Below are 20192 nucleotides of genomic sequence, written 5' to 3'. Positions count from 1 at the left end.
CTACTATAACTTTTAGCGCAGTTCTGAGAAAAGACTTAAATGGCATTCAGAAAATCACATTCATTTCCTCCATGCGCCCTTGATAATATGGTCCTGGGTTGCCCTGTTCTTCATTCTTAATAGCTAGAATTCCCTTTAACAGTGCAATGAGATTTAAATTGCAAAGAACGGAAAATTTAGGACCTAGCAACATGTTTTCAATCCAAGTACATTTTTCATATTTTTGGTGCTTGTGTTGTTTGACGATAAAAACCCTTTAATAATATTAACTTTGTTTCGTCAATAAATCAATATAACTAAAATTAGCATTTTGTAAACTTTCAGATAACTAAAACTTTGGTCCTTTGAACATAATCTAAAGGCCATCCTTTTAGTAGAAAGACACGACTTATAAGCTGTTAACTGTATTGGCTATATGGCCTATGCAATACTTTACATCTTTAGACTTTGCTTGACATAATGCGAAGTAAAAATGTGTCATAACCCAGTAGTAGTAAGTTGTTTTTACAGCCTATTCAATTTTTACAAATTTTAAAGAAATATACAGAGGAAGGTGAAACTATTTTATCTTTATATCTGCTGTCTGTGGAGAAATGCAAAGAATAACTGGTAAATTAGTCACCGTTTATGACGTCATGAAAATCCAGCCGCGGCTATTATTTCTATGCTCGACATGCTACACATCAATTTAACATACCCATAGCAACATAGAAACGTGTTTGATTATAATGCTAGCTATAATTTATAGTTTTTGCTTGCCAAGAAAACAGTTAATTTGGTAAATGAATGTTTTCATTTATACTTGAGAATTGTTTCCACGAAGTTGCCTTTCAATGGACATCATTATAAAGAGAAAGTTATAAATGTAAATGTTTTATTAAGGCTTTTTCTTTCAATAATCTTTGCCTTCGCATTTCCTTTCCCCCGTTCTTCATCCTTTGACTCTCTGAGGCTCTGGCACCCAGGGTAAAGATCTCCGATCTCCTTAAGCTTTTCTTTAAAACCTGGCATATTCTCAATATGATAAAATTATGCATTTCTGAAAAATAAAAGGAACTAGTGTCACCAGTATCTCACTGACTAGCCCTTTAAATGCCTTTTTGATTTTACAACTTTTGCAGGAAGCTGTTACTACGAAGAGGTAACTTTGACAATAATGATCCTCTTTCCTAAGCTATACATTTAATTTCTGAACGGCAACATTTTGTTGAATTGACAATGAGATTGATATGAAAAAAGCCTATTGATCAAAACTGGAGTAGGTGTTGAGTGATATTTCTTTTATTCATTCATTTTTTGTAACACTAAAATCTCATTCAAAACCCAAATTGAATTATTGTTGAGGTGAAGACAAAAAGATGACGTTATCGAGTCGTTCCTCATCAAACTTACAAATATTTCTATACTTTACAAAAATACAACTATAAATATATAATACAACATAATACAGCACATAGTAAAAACTATGTATAAGTCATCATGGCAGTTCATTATTTTAAGTGAAAACAAACACAAACTAACCCAACAATAACATTGCTCAAGTTGGCTTAAGATTTATCTGAAGAATATTAAGCCGTGTCTTATGATAAAAAGAGCCAATAGAAATGGCCATGTATGTTCATGCATTATGTAAAGTGAGTATTTTTAAAGAGGAAATATGCCGATGTTATTCTGCCGATATTTTTGTTTTTTCTTACTTTCCTCTACCGGCTCTGTGATGTGGAGTCTTAGTGGGAAGAAATTCTCGAAAACTTCACGTATTCTTAGTTATTTTTTGCTGATATGCCGCATTTTTCAAAGAGTTTCCGTTCTAAATAGTTTAATTTTCTGGCTTTAAATTTAAAATGATACATTTACGGAAATTTAGATCTTTGCCCTATCAATTTTGCTCCACTATGAAGCATTTATTAATGCTATTTACTGTTTGCCATTTCTCAAATTATTCCTGGAAAAGCCCCTCAACTAGAACTCTAAATTAAATTGATTCCAGGGAATTTTTTTACGTTATTTATGCATCACCATGGTTTTTATTTGAGCTTGTTTACTGACTTCACGTTAACAATACAAGGAAAATATCATTGATTAAGCTTTGTTCATTAATTGTTTTTCAAAATAGCATAATATATTTTGATCAGCTTAAAAAGTCGCGCCTCGAGTTTCTTTATTTAGAATAAGGAATATCACTTTGAACGTCAAGCAAGAATCATGATGGTATGTATTGCCGCTTGAATATTTGCCAAAGTTATGTTACCTAATCAATAATAATGCTGCTACATTCTTTTATGCTTTATCATTTTCTAAAATAATTCAAGCAGCATGTTTAGGGGTTCAATTTACTATACATCAGTAGAAATTCTACGAATTTAAAAAGTTGTCAACTATGCAATACAATACAATAATTCAATCAAAATAGGTGTGAGCGATGCTGGCTTATCAGTTGCTCTAGCAAATACTTTTGATCGATTATTACATTATTGATTTTTCTTGATAACTCAATAGATTGATATGTTCCTAGACTTTTTCCGCAACTGCTGTAGATAGCAATCTGCTTATGATAATGTGATTAAACATTTCTTAAGTTTTTTACTAAGCATTTGTTTTTTGATGATTTTAGAGCATCACAAGCACTTGGCTTGCTTCGTTCGCACTTGCATTCGCTTTGCTTGCGCAAGGTATGTTTACAACAAAATCAAGCTAGCAAAAATCAAACCCCATAAATCGCATGATATGAAATGATATAGCAAAGATGATATTTGTACGCCATTGAATCTTCGATTTTAACATTTGTAAAACATTATGGGTTTGTTCTGAAAAATTGCAATTCCGACTCAAGGCGGTTACTGATAGTGGCGGGTAGTGGAACCACGAGAGGGGTAGAGTAGTCACTGGCTTCGTGTAACTACACGAAAGCACTGCAGAAAATCCCATTTGAGAACATATTAAGTCTAAGTGCCATGTCCAAGCCATGTTTAGTTTTTATTGTTTTTTTTCTCGAAAAAAAAGATTTAATGTCTTGGCTCCCAGGCCTGGGAATTTTTTTTGAGAATCCATTAATAATTTTAAAGATTGAATACACGACCGCAATGAATTTATTTCTTATGAATCTGGCGTTAGAGATGACCGTCACTTTGGTGCTCTAATATGGGGAGCAAGACCATAACGGGAGCGCCACATATACCATTTTGAAAAATAGCCTTATAAGAGTATCGTAGTCACAAGCAGAGCCCTAGTCTGCTTCAAAGAATGTGAAAACTATCTATCGAAATCAGATGCATTTTGATTGATAGATAAAGTAGTATCTAAGAAAGTAACTTGAATATAGCGTATTTAGGATAATTCCTTGTTTTTTGTAAATTTTTTGTAACTGCCACACCCTTAAACGGGTCTCTGAATTTGCTAGCCACTCTGCAGATGCACATTTAAACTTAAACTTCTAAACTTCAATAACTTTCATGATATTTCATTCTACAGTATTTTTTAAAAGACACCCAGGAAACAGTGATTCAAGCGCATTTGCGGTTCATAATTTTAGGGGCACACGCAGATGAGAAGGTCGTACGAGCCTGCGAGGGAAAAACTCTTTCAATCAAATGCGAGGATGAACGTGCGTATATTGATGTTACGCATGCACTCTATGGTAGAATGGATAAAAACATCTGCTACAAGTTCTATCATGGCGTTTGGTCAAAGAACTGCATGTCTAAAAAGTCTCTCAGTGAGGTGCAAAAGAGATGTAATGGAGAATCCTCCTGCAGCATCAAAGCAACAAACGACATTTTTGGAGACCCTTGTTTTTTGACCGAAAAATACTTAGAGGTCAAGTACACATGCAGAGGTATGCCATCTTATTTGACAATGAAAATTTTATAATCGAGGTTATGTTTCTCCGATGGCAGGCTCTAATAGGTGTACGGACATGCAAGGAGTATTTGTCAATAAATTTTTGATGTTATATCTGCCATCGTTAATATACTTTTTGAATTACAAGGGAAAGGCTTTCTATCCTTAGAGCATAAACGTAGTACCCTTATAAAAATAATAATAATGATAATTTCTTTATTCATTATTATCCCGTGTTGCGTCCTTTGCCACAGAAAATTGACATTCTCTATTTATAATCTGCGATTTTGGCAAAACAAGATAATATTTTTTTTACGAAAAGTCGGTTTCAAGGCACAACTTGACGAGCAACAAAAACAAGTTTCAATGACACTGCTTAAGTAAATGACATAGAACTCACAATTCAGATTACTTTTCATTGCAAACACCGCTATTTTTGTGAAATGACCTAAACAGCAAAAAGTGAATTGGCGTCTAAGTCATTTACACACGTCATCAACAGCAGTATATGGAAGTGAAACAAGTGCAGAATACAAGCAATTAAACGACATTCTTCAAGGAATCTATCGTCGTGACCTAGAAACTTTAAATGAAAATAGATGAGGTGTTTTCAATAAACACATATATTATTATCAATATACTATAAACAAAATTAGCAATAAGATGTTTTTGAATCACGAGAAGAGTTTCTATTGCAACAGAATTCCAGGTAGTTTTGATAAACGCTTCAGTTTTCTGATTCCTTGACGTCATCGTATATATATGTCGAAAACAACTCTCGAAATGAAAACTCTTTCACAGTGACTGTCCCGAAAAAAATGTTGACATATAAGTACTAGTATAGTTTTTACGTACGCTTTGATTCTCTTCGTCTTAAATTGCAATGTAGTTTTTCATCCCAGCCTCTCGGTGTCACCAAGATCTGTTTGGGTCATATTCTACAAATCTTTTTTAATTTCAACATGACAGCTTGAAGAAAAGTGATATGATGAAAACAAAATGTTTTGGCCTGCTAAAATTGTTGCATAAGTCTGACATTTAAACTTTAACATTTTTACTAACTTAAAAGTTATGCAAAGGATATGACGAGTTTCAGATTGGCTAGTAAAGAACCAAAAAATGAGTGACAACCTTGTACCAAATTAAAAGTTGATTTGCTTATTGCTCAGAAAAAAGTGAGTTGATTTGAGCTTGGCGTAAATTTTCTAGGTTTCCAGCGACTTTTAAACCAAAGGAATGTTTTGTGGGGATTAAAATCATTACATACGATTTGACAAGTTTACATTAGCATTGCTTTAAATGTAATGTTAATTCATATACGATGAACAACAAGCATTTCTAGTTAGGATAATTTGCTTCTAAAATTATAGTTGATGGTGGTTATAGCAGTTGGTCGGACTTCAGCGAGTGCTCAAAATCTTGCGGAGGAGGAATACAAGAGCGTCATCGTTCATGTACAGAGCCAGCCCCTAAGAATGGAGGAAAGAGCTGCGAAGGAGCTGATAGTGAAACTAGAGCTTGTAATGCCAACCCGTGTCCAGGTAAAGCCTTTTAATGCCTTTATCAACAAAATAAAGAAATGTTTGAAGAATTCATTTTTCTTCAACTTCAAGGTTAACGAGGACTTCAACATTTTTGAATGAATTACCAATGGAAATAAGAAATCTCCCCTCTAAATTTAAAGAGAAACCGAAATCTTATCTTCAAATTACGATGTAGCATGTTTAGAAACCTGCATGTGCCACTTTTTCTTTCATTTCCCGTTGACTTCATGTTTTTAGGTAGACACCATAGCAGATATAAAAGGGGCTCATGTTTCGTTAGTTAACCTACTTTGAGAGTCCTCCTAAATAGTTGCACTATTTACTTATTTTCATAAATTCAAATTTAGTTGTTTTTAGCTTTTTTTATCGTAAATTCTTGTTGATATTTTTGCTAAATAGGTTTGTAAGAGTGTAAGGCCTGGTTCAAACGTCGCACTTCTCATGTGCCGAACCTAACTCGAGTACATGAGGGGCGCGACGTTTGAATCAATTTGGTACGGCAGATTTAGTTAGGAGCGGCAAACTAGTTTGGATCGCCAGAGCTTGCCAAGCTGCACGACTCCAGCACGGCACGGTTTCAAGCGTCGAACTTGTCATGTACCAAACTCAATGCATAATTATATTTAATTTATTTTATTTTGAAAATTAATCTCATAACATTGGATTCTCTAACCGTTTTGCTCTGTTTCTTAATTTCAAACCAAGATATTTCATGTAAAAATCCTAAAACCCTTTTGGCGCGACATAATTAAGTTCGACGTTTGTAACCGGGGTCGCGCTAAACATGCTGAAGTATCGCTCCAAACAGAGTTGGGTTCGGCACATGAGGAGTGCAACGTTTGAACCAGGCCTAAATAGCTGAGTTTAAATCGTCATTATTACGTCAGGCCTCTGCCTAGCAGCGATTATCGACGTGTTGAATTGCCAAATTGATGCCACGCTCAATAAAACTCGGTACAATTGATTGAGATCTAAACACTTATTTTTGTTACATTTCCGAACTGCATGCGCAAACCCAGTATTGCATTGGTTCGCTAACTGTTGCTGAAGAGCGTGTGATAGCACTTTTAAATAGCACAACTGGCATGCTTTGGGGTACCCAAACAGTCTTTAAGCCGTTGCAACACACAATGTCTGTAAAATCAGCCGGCGTATATGTATCTCGAGCAGCGAGCCAATATAATGGAGAAGAAGAGTTTTCGACCAAGGAGTCTTTCCGTTGAATATCAACATTTGTATTTTTTTAGTGAACGGTGGCTATTCTGATTGGTCCGCATATGGACCATGTAGCCGCACTTGTGGACGCGGAACACAGTTACGCTCGAGAACATGCGACAATCCAGAACCAGCATTTGGGGGTGAAGACTGTAGCAAACTCGGCCCTGCTGAAATGACACGACCATGCATAAAAGTGTGCCCAAGTATGTGATAGTAGTATTATAAATCTAATTCTACCACTTAATGAGCCATAAGACCGACATCCTAACATTTTCCCCCTAAATTATAAAGAACTGTAGAACTCTTCTATAGATCTTACCAGGAACGGACTTTCTGGGGCGACACCCCCCCCCCCAAATATTTTTGTGCTCTTTGGTAAATTTTGCTTTGATTCGGTATGCTTGCTTTTTTGGTAGTCAATAGTTTCAAAATGGCTTTGAAAAAAGCAAACATTTTACAACATACTTAAAGCTTTTTCGTCTGACACTCCTCAGAGCATAAAACGTCAGAATAGGTTCCGAAAAAACACGTTTGAAAAATATATACCCAGTTGTGGATCGAAATAGGCCAATCAGAAAAACGCAAGCACAAGACCGGTATAGTTGACCAATCAGTGCCGCGAGCCTAAAGAAAAATTACCAATGGAGTCCAAGAGAGAAAACGAACTCCTTTTGTCTACACAATGGCGGCTTTTTCGTTTTTATGTAGATTGACTCCAAAACTGCTAGATGGAAGGACGACCGGGCTCTGCCAATTATCCGAAACATGTCGTCATTATAGAGTTTTGCACAATCTGGGTTGTCTAAAAGATGTTGACCAATGGCAGAATCACTTGTTTTAACAGTGTTTCTAGACCTACAAGATCGAGGAGGCTGTTCTCTTTGAGGGGCAGTTTTGTTTCGTATGTTGGAAGGAACATGCTGTTTTATCCTATCCCCCAATCTTTGGGTTGTGCGCCCTACGTAGCCAGAATCACACTGGCACGTAAATTCATAAATGACGGAACTTTTTTGTTTGGTAGGGACGCAGTCCTTTTGAATGGATGGAAGGGCTCTCCTAGTGCTGTAAACAATCCGAGGATTGACAGCAAAGAAACAATTGGTTATGGCTTGCCTAATTTGACTCTCGAATCGCAAGGAAGTGTTACCAATCCATGGTAGTTTCAAATAAACTGGGCACTTTTGCGGACCAAACTTTTGAACAGCCGAAAAACTTGCGATCTTCTCCTTAGTATAAGATAAAATGACGTCTTCAGGATAGCCGTTGTCCAAGAAGATCGTTTTGAGTTTTTCCAGTTCAGCGTGCAGTTTAGATTTCGAGCAGATCATAAGTGCCCTATGTACTAATGTTTTGACAAGGTTGACTTTGCGTTGTTTTGGGCAAAATGAATTCCAGCGTATGTACTGACCGGTAAAAGTAGGCTTGCGATATACACTGGTAAGAAATCCAGTGTTAGACTTTTCGACCAAAACATCTAAAAATGGTAAGGAATCATTTTCTTCCTTTTCAAACGTAAACTGGAGGGCTGGGTGTAGGCTATTTAGGTGTTTTAGAAAAATATCACACTCAGCCTCTGTTTAGAAAATGGTATATGTGTCATCCACATACCGAAAATAGACACCTGGCTTTTGGTCGTAGTCGAACAAACGCTCTTCATGAAAGCCAACAAAGATATTGGCCAAGGCAGGTCCCAGAGGGCTACCCATAGCGACACCATCCTTTTGTTGGTACATTTCATTGTTAAAACTGAATTCAACTGAACGTGTTGCAGTTTCCATCAGTTCAATGAATACTTCCTCTGGGAATGGTGGGCTATTAAGCTCGCTCCGGTACAAAGCGTCGGCACATATTTTGATTGTCTCACTCAAAGGAACATTTGTGAAAAGACTACTAATGTCAAAAGAACACATGAAAGATGTTTCGTTTTCGATGTTCAAGTTTTGCATGAACTCAGCGAACGTAAAAGAATCCTTGATGCAATGTTTTGAATATTTTTGAAGAACAGGGTCCAAAACTTCAGAAAGCCACTTAGCCAGTTCGTGTTGTGCTGAGCCAATCATAGACAAGATAGGTCTAAGTGGGACGTTCGGCTTGTGTATTTTAGGGAGGCCATACATTTGTGGTCGTTGAGAGCCCGTGGGTCTTATCCTATCATAAATTTCTGTAGCCAACATTTTTGAGTTGACCAGTTCCAACAAACGTTTTTGGAGTTTCCGCTCTAGTTTGGCCGTTTTGTCATGTGTTTCGACATCACCCAATTTAGCAAATTTTTCTTTGTCGTGGAGAATTACCTCCATTTTATTGATGTAGTCCTTTTTGTTTAGAATTACCACTCCAGACCCTTTATCAGGTTTTGTAATAAAGATGTCATTGTTAGCCCGTAGAGATTTTAGTGCTTGGAAATGTTCTCTATGCAAAAGAAAATCTGAGTGGTCGATGGGAGAGCCGCTGTAAGCGTACGCCAAATCGCTTAGTCGTGCTCGTAATTTGTTAAACTCCAAAGGGTTAGAAATCTCGTGCTTAGCAAGTTGAGCGTGTAAAATTTCGAATTCAGCAAAGAGTTCCTCTCTGTTGATTGTTAGGGGTGGGATACAAAATTCAAGTCCATTACCTAAGACAAATGTTTCAGTATCAGAGAGAGAATAATCCGATAAATTAAAAATATGTTTAAAACAAGTGATTCTGCCATTGGTCAACATCTTTTAGACAACCCAGATTGTGCAAAACTCTATAATGACGACATGTTTCGGATAATTGGCAGAGCCCGGTCGTCCTTCCATCTAGCAGTTTTGGAGTCAATCTACATAAAAACGAAAAAGCCGCCATTGTGTAGACAAAAGGAGTTCGTTTTCTCTCTTGGACTCCATTGGTAATTTTTCTTTAGGCTCGCGGCACTGATTGGTCAACTATACCGGTCTTGTGCTTGCGTTTTTCTGATTGGCCTATTTCGATCCACAACTGGGTATATATTTTTCAAACGTGTTTTTTCGGAACCTATTCTGACGTTTTATGCTCTGAGGAGTGTCAGACGAAAAAGCTTTAAGTATGTTGTAAAATGTTTGCTTTTTTCAAAGCCATTTTCAAATTCTGTACCGCAAAAAAATTGTTCACATTTTTCAATAGTTTCAGAATGATGTCGAAAATTGCTTTTTTTATCTTCTTATCTTCTCTCTCTGAAAGTTCAAGACTGTGTTTTAAAAATGGGCGTCTTCATCAATTTCCAGTTACCTAAAGGGTGTGGCTCAAAGTCCAGTCATTAAGCAACCTTCCCCCCCTCCGAATCCTTGCCTGTTAAATCCGTCCCTAGATCTCACTTACGCAGTTACAATTTCTACAAAAATGCATGATGGAGAAGGGCAATACATTTATGCGCCGAAGCTCTAGACTTTATGTTAATAGGCTGAATTTTGCTTTGGATAAAAAACCCCAAGACAACAATATAACGCATGAACAATGGGCAGTAACATTGCAAAATGACAAGGAGCAATACGATATAAATAAATTCATATAATTCATATTTTGTTTTTATATTTGAAGCTTTTTCTGCCAAACCATCACCTCCTTCCATTTATACCAAACGAATTAGTTTTCGAATTTTGACGTTTTGACAAAATTCTGTTTCCTTGCCTGTTCAGTGACGATTTCTGATGAGAAAAAAAGCACAGTATGTGAAGACAAAGAAATTTCGTTGAGCTGCCCAGGAAGCTCGAAGATCATGGTCTCGTATGCAATGTATGGGCGGAAAACGACAAACATATGCTGGAAAATTCACTCTTTCATTTGGAGCACAACCTGCGCAGCAACGAATTCTCTAAGTATTGTCAAGGACGAGTGCCAAGGAAAAACGTCATGCCAAATATCTGCAAGTAATGGCGTGTTTGGTGATCCTTGTCGTTTTACCGAGAAGTACCTCGATGTTACCTACAGATGCTTAGGCTGAACTGAATTGCTGAGCTGAGCTCCAATGAGATATGCGTTCTTCTTCAGCTAGACTGGAGCTTTGTTGATTATATATACACATATTAATATTTATCGCTCGATGTATGCTTTTATCTTTTATGATGAATCCAGAATAATGTTACTTAAAAAAATGTTTTTACTTTTAAAAATATTTGTATTCTACTCCTTTCAATGAAGTATTGGTTTCAAAAAGCAATGCCATGATGCAAGACAATTTCAAAACATTATTTCCTGCAATAACGGCGAAAGGTAAAAATAGAGAATCATCGATCATGCTTTTGCTTCATCTTCAACTTTTTAATAGGCCCTTTATATTTTGCCCTTTATAGGCCCTTTATGCAGAATAACCAGTTCTTCTGAGCACAAAATAACAGCCAAAATATCAGATTGCTTTTTAACTATGAAAACCAATCTTGAATGAAAATCGACTGATGTTGGCTACCATTGTTGAAAAAGATCAGGTCATTGCCTATACCATTTGTTAACTAGCAGTTAAACAACCTTACGAAAGTTCTTTCTCGGGGGTCAGTGACCCAGCAGTACATCACTGACCCAGCAGTAAAAGAGTTTTTGAGAGCTTTTTTTTCAATTACAATCTTTCTTCGAAATACCTATATATAACTGAGGTTGTTTTGATCATTGCAAGACGCAAGATGACAAAGCAGCTATTTGAATTTTATCAAAGCTTTAAATGATAAAGCAAGTGGTTTGAGATAAGGCAAATAAAACGTCCTTAAAGATTTAAAAATTTAAAAAACGTCATTCTTTTGGAAGAACAATAAAACTGCAAAGTCATACTCAATTCTCGCTCCACTTTTTTATAAACTGTTCCTCAATGTTTGGTTGGAATGTAAACAAAAACGAGGACAACGCCCAAGAATAGCTTTTGCTACTGCTGTATTATTGCTTGGTTCTCGGGGGGTAAACTAAGCCTAATTTTTGACGGGGACATGCCATTTTGGTTAAAAATTTGGACCCATAATTCCGCAAATGTCTGAAAAAATGTGACCAATAATTCAACAAACAAGATGAAAACTAAACCCATAATTCCGTAAAACAAACAAAATTTTAAAAGCATATAAAAATCATTAAATAAATTTTGCATGTCCTTTGCCCCAAAATCTCAATATTACACAGATTTCATAGTTTTGTTTCTAACTGGTCATTCATTTTGTTAATGCTAAATATCCCTCCTAATAATTTTGCAATATTTTCCCAAAATGGGACCCATAATTCTGCATGTTTCTTCAAATGGTACCCATAGTTCGCACATAATTCTGCACTTTTCAGACAAAAGGTAGCCCTAAATAATGGCACGTCCCCGTACCTTCAAACATGTTAAGGTACCCCCATTCCCCGAGGCTTGGTTTCTGTTGTAATGCTCGAAGTTTTTTTTATAAAAATGCAAGTGCATGTACTAGAAAGATAATTCATTGGCAGAAAAGTTGGGCTTTATGCATTTTCAAAACAGGAGAGATCTGGAAGCAATATCTCACAGTTTTAATCGGTGCAAAATTATCACAGAGGTGATTTATCTGTATGACCAAAGTCAAAATGATTTCCAATTAAAATTTCCTCAGTCAAAACTGCTTTTAAACATTGACACGTGTTTCTGAAAAGACAAAGCGACACCAAATTTTGCCGACAGGTGTAAAGTGTAGCTATAAAGCATGCTTTCGAGTATCGCTAGTAACGGTTGCATTCAAAACGGAGTTTCATAATTACTTGCCTGATAACTTTAATTCTATGGCAAATAGAGAGTAGCATTCGTTGCTACGTTTTCAAGTGATAGCAGGAAAGCATCCACCAAAGAAACGGATGATCTAGTTTCTAGTGAAATGTCTGATGAAATGTTGATGTTCGTATGCACTTGATACTTGTCTCATGTATCACGCTATATAGGCAGTAGTATTTAATAGATAACAGCACTTCCTTTGCTCGACCGAAACAATGCTTTGCATAAAAACAATTTATTGTTAGATAAAGTTGCCAAGCACTTTGCTGCCCTAAAATGCAGAACAGCTTTGAGTTTGATTTAATCTATCGTTGGATGAATAATGTCACTTAGACATAAAGCGTAAAGATTTTATGTATTGCATGCTATGAAAAGGTGAAGCTTGATGTGAGGCGGTAAAGCCCTAGAAGCCATTGAGCTCAGTTGCGATTGGGTAAAAATATTGCATAACACATGCGTCTTTTTCATGACCGCTTCCATACAGATTCATAAAGGACCCCTTTTAGGAATCGGTGCCTTACAGCGACTTTACAAAAAACATGATTGTGTTTCATTTTACTTTCTCCGTCCTTTAAAAAAATTCAATTTTCATTTTAGTTGCTAAAAGAGGATTTGCAGTGCAAGAAAAAGTACTGCATACAAGACATAAAGCATGATGATGATTATTATTTTTTTCATGGTCATGGAAATGATAAACATTACAGAAAAAGATAATTGATAATGATTTAAAGCAAATATTCTATTCATAAATAAAGAAAAAAGGCAGCTGCCATAGAGTACAAGACCGTGTTTGAAACGATGATGTTGTAAGATCAGTTTCAGCGAATGAGGTGTGTCAAATAAGATTTGATATAGATAAAGAAGATGAGTGGTTTCAGTTGTTAGCATCTTAACCTGTTTTAATCTTAAGAGCTGTTGCATGCTGTGTATCACATTTGTACTTGATTTCCAAGTACTTTTCTGTACTTGAACATGGGTCGCTGAACACATTGTCACTCGCAAAGACAGTGCACGATTTCTTCCCTTCACAGATCTCTATAACTTTCTCCAAAGAGTTCCTTGCTTTGCAGTTTACTGACCAAGCCCATGCATACCATTTCATGCAGTACAATTTTGACTGACGTCCGTACATTGCATCGATGATCTTGATTTTGCGTTTTCCAAAGCAATAGATATGAATGTCACTGTACTGACAAGCCCTTCTTGACACCACATGGCTGTAGCTCTCAACTATAATGCAATCAGCATAGAATCACTAACAACATCAATAACAAGCCCTTTACGCCTGTAGTATCAACTTTTGCATATTTTATCCATCGTATTATCAATGCTACTAGTTTAATGGCTTATACGTAAACTATATTTCCTGTCATATGGTAATCATTGACATGCAGAAGTTCAGTGCTTTTTCTAGAAAATGGACTGACTTAGAATGTCTATGCTACCAAAATGTTTGGCTTATGTATTCCTAAAAGCGACTAGAATGCGTCAAATAAATAATGATAATTTTCTAGTGATTAGAAAAATTAAGCAATATATAAAACACATTTAGACATACAATTGATTAAAATAGAAAAACAAAATCATTTTTAGAATGACCTCTTAGACATCATTGATTTTAAAAAGATCCTTATCATATAACATAATCATATAACCCTGAGAACGTTCAACTATCTCTATAAAAAGCATTAAAAAGTCATCAACATAAAATGTCATTCATGTCTTTGTTTTAATTTCAAACTATTGAAATTCATTAAAACATACCTTGAGAACAGCCAAGAATCACGAGACACAGTACCAATGCCACAACACCAATGCCTTTCATCTTTGCTGTAAATTTGAAAAGAGTTTTAACGAAAGTACTAGATATTCAGGCTTACTCTTATGCAAGTTACACAGGGCCAAAATGACCATTTGCTGCCAAAAAGTCCCTTGCCGTCCCGATATTTCCTGACATTTATGCTTATCAGAGTTTACATTTTTGCAGTGTAAAATGGCATTCTTGAAGATGTGATAACAAAATCTATGAGTACAGAAAACATGGAAAAGGTCTAAAAATCATTTACCTTTAAAACCCTGTTGCCCTAATATACCGAAAATTAAGATTATAAAAATAAGATTTCAGCCATGAAAAAAATGTACTTTACTAGAATTTGTAAATTATAAATGTTGAAAACCATGATAAATTTTTCAAACTTACCTGTGACTTTTTGCAATTCCGTTGACTTTCTCTGCGGTAAAGTTTTTTCAAGGTCTACTAACAGTGTTAGTAAATAGAAAGTGCATAAATATAAGTCTACCAGCAACTAATAAGCCCTGAATTTGAATGGCCATTCGCGACATCGCAATTAACATAGTTCCTTTTTAATTAAAGTTGAACCATGGTGATTTCAATGTAGCATAAAAATGCTGGCAAGTTTGCGCTCCAAAGATAAACACTTGTAGACGGGTAGGAAGATTAACCTAATAACCAAAGCAGAAAGTCTGCCGTTACGCAATCACAAACGTCACAATAAAAGAAAGAAACTTGACAAATTCAGTCATAAATCTACAAAAATTAAGGGAAATTTACCATGCTATAGTGCAAACTCTTGTTAAAATGAAAATCACAAAGCAATTTATCTTGGTAATTTTAAGATAATTTCGTTGGCTATTCTACAAATAAATAGATTAATATGCTAAAATTTAATTCCTGGATCTTCATTTCTTGTGGATCAATTTCATTTGGTGTTTGGATTGAAATTTGAATACTTAAACTCTGATCATAAAAGACTTGTTGTGACTTAATAGAAAGCTGGAAAAGATTTGGCCAATATTTTGAAAGGAACAGTTTTGAACTGACGTAGCACCGTTTCTCAATTTTCATGTTGAAGCGCTTTTTATCAAGTTTTTGTTAAGCAAATCAGGCAGATACCAATCAATTAGCAGTAATGAACTACAATATATTGAGAGAAAAGATAATCAGTAACTGCTTTAACAGTGATTAATGCACAACGAGACTCAATATCTAGCTTGACAAGCTGGAAAAAGTATTGAAATACATAATATGTTAAAGATTTTTTGGTTTAAAAGTAAAGTAAAATCAAAATTTTGTATGCTGAATCATGGCAAAAACTGAACTAAAATTCGGACAAGACATGTAGTAACAGCAACTTTTTGTATTTTGAAGCAGACCATTAGGACAGAAAACTAATTGAGCTACGTATGTTTGAAGAGTTTCAAGAAAATCAAGCTCTTAAGCCCACTACTTGCTCTTTTTTGCGGTACTGTCATTTAAGTTAAATGAAAGATCTGGCAACTTTTTTTTTTAAGGTTTACTGTTATTACGAATAATAAAACTAATCATACTAAATTGCTCTATACCGACACACTAAATTGAGAACTCTGCAAGAAATATTTAAAAAAACTTTAGTTTAACAAAAAAGGAGCAGTGATAAGTAGTGAATAATCTTACAAGCCAATTGCTTTTGAAAACAGCATTTCTTTTGTAACATGTTGTCAAATGACATTTCATGCATTATTTCACTTGAGAGTATTCTCAGCTCTCTTTGGAATAATTAGCTGTCAGTCTTTAAGACATAGTGAGGTCATGTGACCTTCACTATCAAGAATCGATGACGTTAATACTGCTTTTTAACGATAGAAGTGCTGCATAATGCTTTCATGCACACAGTAATGGCAACGATCTAACTGAACACGGCCGTTCTGGTCTGGTCTGAAGCACGTTGAATGGCATAAATAAAGATTCAAATGCAAAATTGTGGATTTTACACAAGAGAAAGAAAATGTCACCGTTTTATATCTTCTTGTAGGTATTCGAGTTATTGATCAAATGTTTAGATTTAAAAACATAGAAATATTTTGGGTGAATTGAGAAGATTGGGAAAATTTCATCCGAACTTGAGTAATTGTTTTATCTAATGTTATCAATAAATAATATAATTTTATTACCAATCAAATCGAGTAACTAACATAATTATAATATGCTGGGTCATCCTTTAAGATTTGATCACATTCTTTCTGAAAAGCAATTTATATATTTTGAGCATCTACGTCGACCAGTATTCGATAAAACATTGTTTCCACACACTTTTGATCATCTAAACTACTTTATACTCTTTTCACAGTTACGTTACCGCAATATTTGCAAACGTTCTCTTGGTTGGTGGCTATTTTGTCAGACTGCCTTGCAAAACATCAGCAAACTTTAGCATTAGTATCCAAAATATCTCCTTGGTTGGGTCTGTGATACAAAGATTGCAGTTTTTAGAGCTTCGCGAATGCCAAGCTCAGTGTCTGCTGAACGAGAAGTGCCTCTCTATTAACTACCAGTTTGGCGGTGATAACACTTGCGAGCTAAACAACATGACCTTAGATTACTTTAGAGTCGTTCTTTATAGTCTGAAAAAAAGAAATGGGTGGAGTTTCATGACGAGTGATTCTAGTCAACGACTGGTAAATCATTTGCCTTTTATAATGATATTAAATTATTGTATCCTTACTTTACCGTAGCGATAAATATCCTTGCAGAAAGATTTTCTTAGTAATAGATTGCCATAGTTGAACCTCTCTATATAATATGCGGCTAAACTGATTAAGGTTTTCTTTTCCACATTATCCTAAACTGTCTGTAGAAGAAAAAACTGTTTATTAAATATCCTTGTGAAATTATCGCATAGTGACACGAAATTACTAAACATATTACTGACAACGGTATTTTTCATATGCATTCAGTATGGCAATTGTTGGTTGATTAAGTTCTCATACGTGATGAACTTAAATCGTTGGAAAAATAGGTTTTTGACAAGATTTGTTTGTGCTTGCTACAAAAACACACTAAACATTTACTTAAAAAGCACGATTTTAAAACTATAGTGCAGAAAGAGCATGCATCAAGGTTAGAGTCTAAATGGACCACAAGCCATTAAAGAAATTAGAATGCAACTAAAAACATATATGATAAAATAAGGGCTGCTTTTTTGCGACCGAAGCAATTTATTTACTTTATTTTAGCTAGGCACCAGCTGCAAAAAGTCGAACCCATGCTTACATAATGAGTGGTGCATCGAAACATGTTCGTGTCCTGGCTTCCGTTGCTCCCATACCCAAAATTGGCATGAAATATCAGGTAAACTTGGATATTTATTATGGGCTTTCTCTGGTCATTTCCAACATAGTATAGAACATATGTGCCAAATTTTAGCTTTATTTTATTTTTGTCCAGGTTAGACCGTTTTCACATCTTATTCCAGTACATTCGTCGACAACGACATTTGTCATCAAATTACTGAGGACCTCATAATCATCACTTAAAGGCGGATTCTTGTGTTTTGACTTTAGCGACGGGATGAAATTGAGACCCGCAAAGTTGCTGCAACAAAATAAAACGCTATGTTCTTGTTTGCTATGATGGCACCAACAGTATTTATTCGATTATAAGACGCCTCAGTTTATAAGCCGCCTTCGATTATGAGCCGCAGCAAAAATGTAAGCTGCCTAACAAAACCATGCAGAGGTAATTGATTTATGATGATGGATCATAAAATGAGAAAAACCTGATTATGTTGAAATAACCTGAAAACAAAAAAAATAGACGTTAGAAGCTCAACCAACAACAATATTGCCCAGATGACAGATCATCGATACCTCGAGAAGCATTTCTTTCTCATCTTTTACATTATCAACCTCAGCTTAACAAGCACAGCTTGGCAAGATCTGGGTATAACAATGTAAGACGCCCTCGTTTATAAGCCGCCCTTGATTATAAACTGCAGCAAAACATGCCAAAAATAATTAAAAGCTGCGGCTTATATTCCAATAAATACTGTATACTTTGCCTCTTTTCAACTTTCATAATAATTTCTTCTTGTCCAGCAGCATGGTCAGTACCAGATGATGTGAATGATAGCTCAATGTTTCGAAAATTCAAAATTTTCCATCGATTATTAAACAATGAAGACCCATTTAGCCGGGTTGAACCAAACCTTGGTTTTTTTGTCGTCGTGTAAATCGGCTCATTGTGGGTAAACTCAATTTTTGTTGGAACCCTTTCGAACTCGAGCTGAACCTATGTTTAATGTCGTGCATCATACTTGGGGTTAGTCTGGACGCAATTCACCTTCAGCAAGTACGCTCTAATTAGTGAGAGCATCTTGTTTGTCGTGAAAGCTTCCACACAGAGCATTTAAAATTAGGCACATTAAGTTAATTTAGATCAATAGCACTTGTCATCTGTGGTCAGCTTTGTTCTCCAATCTACGGACATTGCTTCAAAAAACAACATTGTGTTGCCTTTCTTGTTATTGTAAAGCACAAGTCAATATATTTTTTCTATGTTGTGTTTCATAGAAAGTGAATTTCCACTTGCCGTCAAAGACTGCGATCGTGTTCCTTCAGGAAGAAGTGGAACGTATTTGCTTCAGCCTTATGGCTCTTATACATCAAAAATACCTGTATTTTGCAGTTTTGACAATGCAAATCAAGGCTGGATTGTCATCCAGAGAAGGATAGACGGGACAACAAGCTTTGATCGATTCTGGAGTGAATATAAAAGCGGTTTTGGAGATTTAACTGGAAATTACTGGATCGGGCTTGACAAGTTAAACATTCTAGCTGGCCCTGACCGTGCAGCAATGCTCAAGATCGACCTCCGTCTGTCAGATAACCGATCATCGTTATACTTTGCAACTTATAATACCTTCATAGTAGAAAATGAGTCCTTAAATTATCAATTGAAAATTGAAGGATACAATAAGAACAGCACATTGCAAGATGCCTTTAACGATGTTGAAGTAGACTCAATGAAACATAATGGCAGAATGTTTTCGACAAAGGATCGAGATAATGACATCAATCCCTACGAAAATTGTGCTGCTGAAAACAAAGGAGGGTGGTGGTATAGTTCTTGTAGAACCGTATTTTTGAACGGGCCGTTTGAAGAAAAATCTTCCTGTGAATTTCTGCTTGGATCAAAAGCTAGTGGAGGAAACGTTTGGTACGGTGTGACAATGTGTAAAAGAGACATTGCTTACTGTGAAATGAAAATAAGGTACAATTAGAAACAAGGATGTAGTCGTAAAATTTTAACAAGGGGGCTCTATGAAATTTCTAAATTGCTCTTGTCATGTAATCATTGCAATTTGACCATGGTGAGGGTTCGATGTTTTCCGAACATTGGTTGAGCAGCCAGGTACATTGACTGGGTTGAGCGACAGCTGTGTGAATAACAGTGGCATGTAGAACTGTTATTCAGTGGACTTGGAAAGTATTAATAGTTTGCAGATATAGAAAAATCAACTTTGAAATAAAACAACTTTAAGAACACCAGACCCTAAAATTATCTAAAAAATTTTCATGCATATAAAGCTTGCAATGCCTTTAAATCTTTCAGTTGTTTCTCTTTTCCTTTTCTTGTTTAGTTGTTAATGGCTGACCATTGGTGGAGTAGCAATTCTTCACTTCTTCACGCTTTCTTTGCATTATATGATTCTTGGCTGTGTCCAAGCACAAATAATGAAGGCCATGTCCATCCATTCTTTGGAAAGCAAAAATATTTCCATAGAAGCCCTGTTTTGAAGCACTAAATTCAAGTTCGATGTATAGAACTTGGCCCCCACGCCTTGAAATTCGTGGCTTGGGCCCTGTACAATCCTCACTAGCCAACTTGCCTACCTGAGACCCATCCTTTATTCAACTCGCCTTCTTCTGCAATGGAAAATCTACTGCAAATTAAAACAATCTTTTGGTGGTACAAAACTTGTAAATGGCTTTGAAAAAAGCAAACATTTAGTAAACTAAAGCTTTTTGTCTGACACTCTTCAGAGTTTAAAACGTCAGAACATAAATCGAAAACTCTACGCTAAGAAATATATATACCTAGTTGTGGATCGAAATAG

At 35.7% G+C, this 20192-nt stretch overlaps 3 protein-coding genes across 3 annotated transcripts; 2 read left to right on the top strand and 1 right to left on the bottom strand.

Moving 5' to 3' along the window:
• The first annotated feature begins 2109 nt into the window (after window positions 1–2109).
• LOC135682805 (L-rhamnose-binding lectin CSL3) lies at window positions 2110–10642 on the top strand. The gene is made up of 6 exons (XM_065197847.2): window positions 2110–2211; window positions 2615–2672; window positions 3533–3835; window positions 5211–5381; window positions 6632–6805; window positions 10238–10642. The coding sequence occupies exons 1-6, from the start codon at window positions 2206–2208 to the stop codon at window positions 10540–10542; spliced, it is 1017 nt and encodes a 338-aa protein (XP_065053919.2). The 5' UTR covers window positions 2110–2205; the 3' UTR covers window positions 10543–10642.
• Window positions 10643–12955: 2313 nt separating this feature from the next.
• Window positions 12956–14652, bottom strand: LOC135682807 (L-rhamnose-binding lectin ELEL-1-like). Its single transcript, XM_089113172.1, has 3 exons — window positions 14498–14652; window positions 14062–14127; window positions 12956–13527 (listed from the first exon to the last, which is right to left on the bottom strand). The coding sequence occupies exons 2-3, from the start codon at window positions 14120–14122 to the stop codon at window positions 13187–13189; spliced, it is 402 nt and encodes a 133-aa protein (XP_088969298.1). The 5' UTR covers window positions 14123–14127; window positions 14498–14652; the 3' UTR covers window positions 12956–13186.
• Window positions 14653–15950: 1298 nt separating this feature from the next.
• LOC148958243 (fibrinogen-like protein A) lies at window positions 15951–19754 on the top strand. The gene is made up of 4 exons (XM_089113164.1): window positions 15951–16105; window positions 16425–16752; window positions 17311–17425; window positions 18646–19754. Exons 1-4 carry the CDS (start codon window positions 16083–16085, stop codon window positions 19353–19355), a joined length of 1176 nt encoding a protein of 391 aa, XP_088969290.1. The 5' UTR covers window positions 15951–16082; the 3' UTR covers window positions 19356–19754.
• The last annotated feature ends 438 nt before the right edge of the window (window positions 19755–20192 follow it).

This window comes from Rhopilema esculentum, chromosome 16, assembly GCF_057945365.1.
Source record: "Rhopilema esculentum isolate cy_ngs chromosome 16, ASM5794536v1, whole genome shotgun sequence".
Taxonomy (NCBI): domain Eukaryota; kingdom Metazoa; phylum Cnidaria; class Scyphozoa; order Rhizostomeae; family Rhizostomatidae; genus Rhopilema; species Rhopilema esculentum.
Note: the sequence above shows the minus strand (reverse complement) of the source record. Positions and strands in the feature narration are given on the sequence as shown.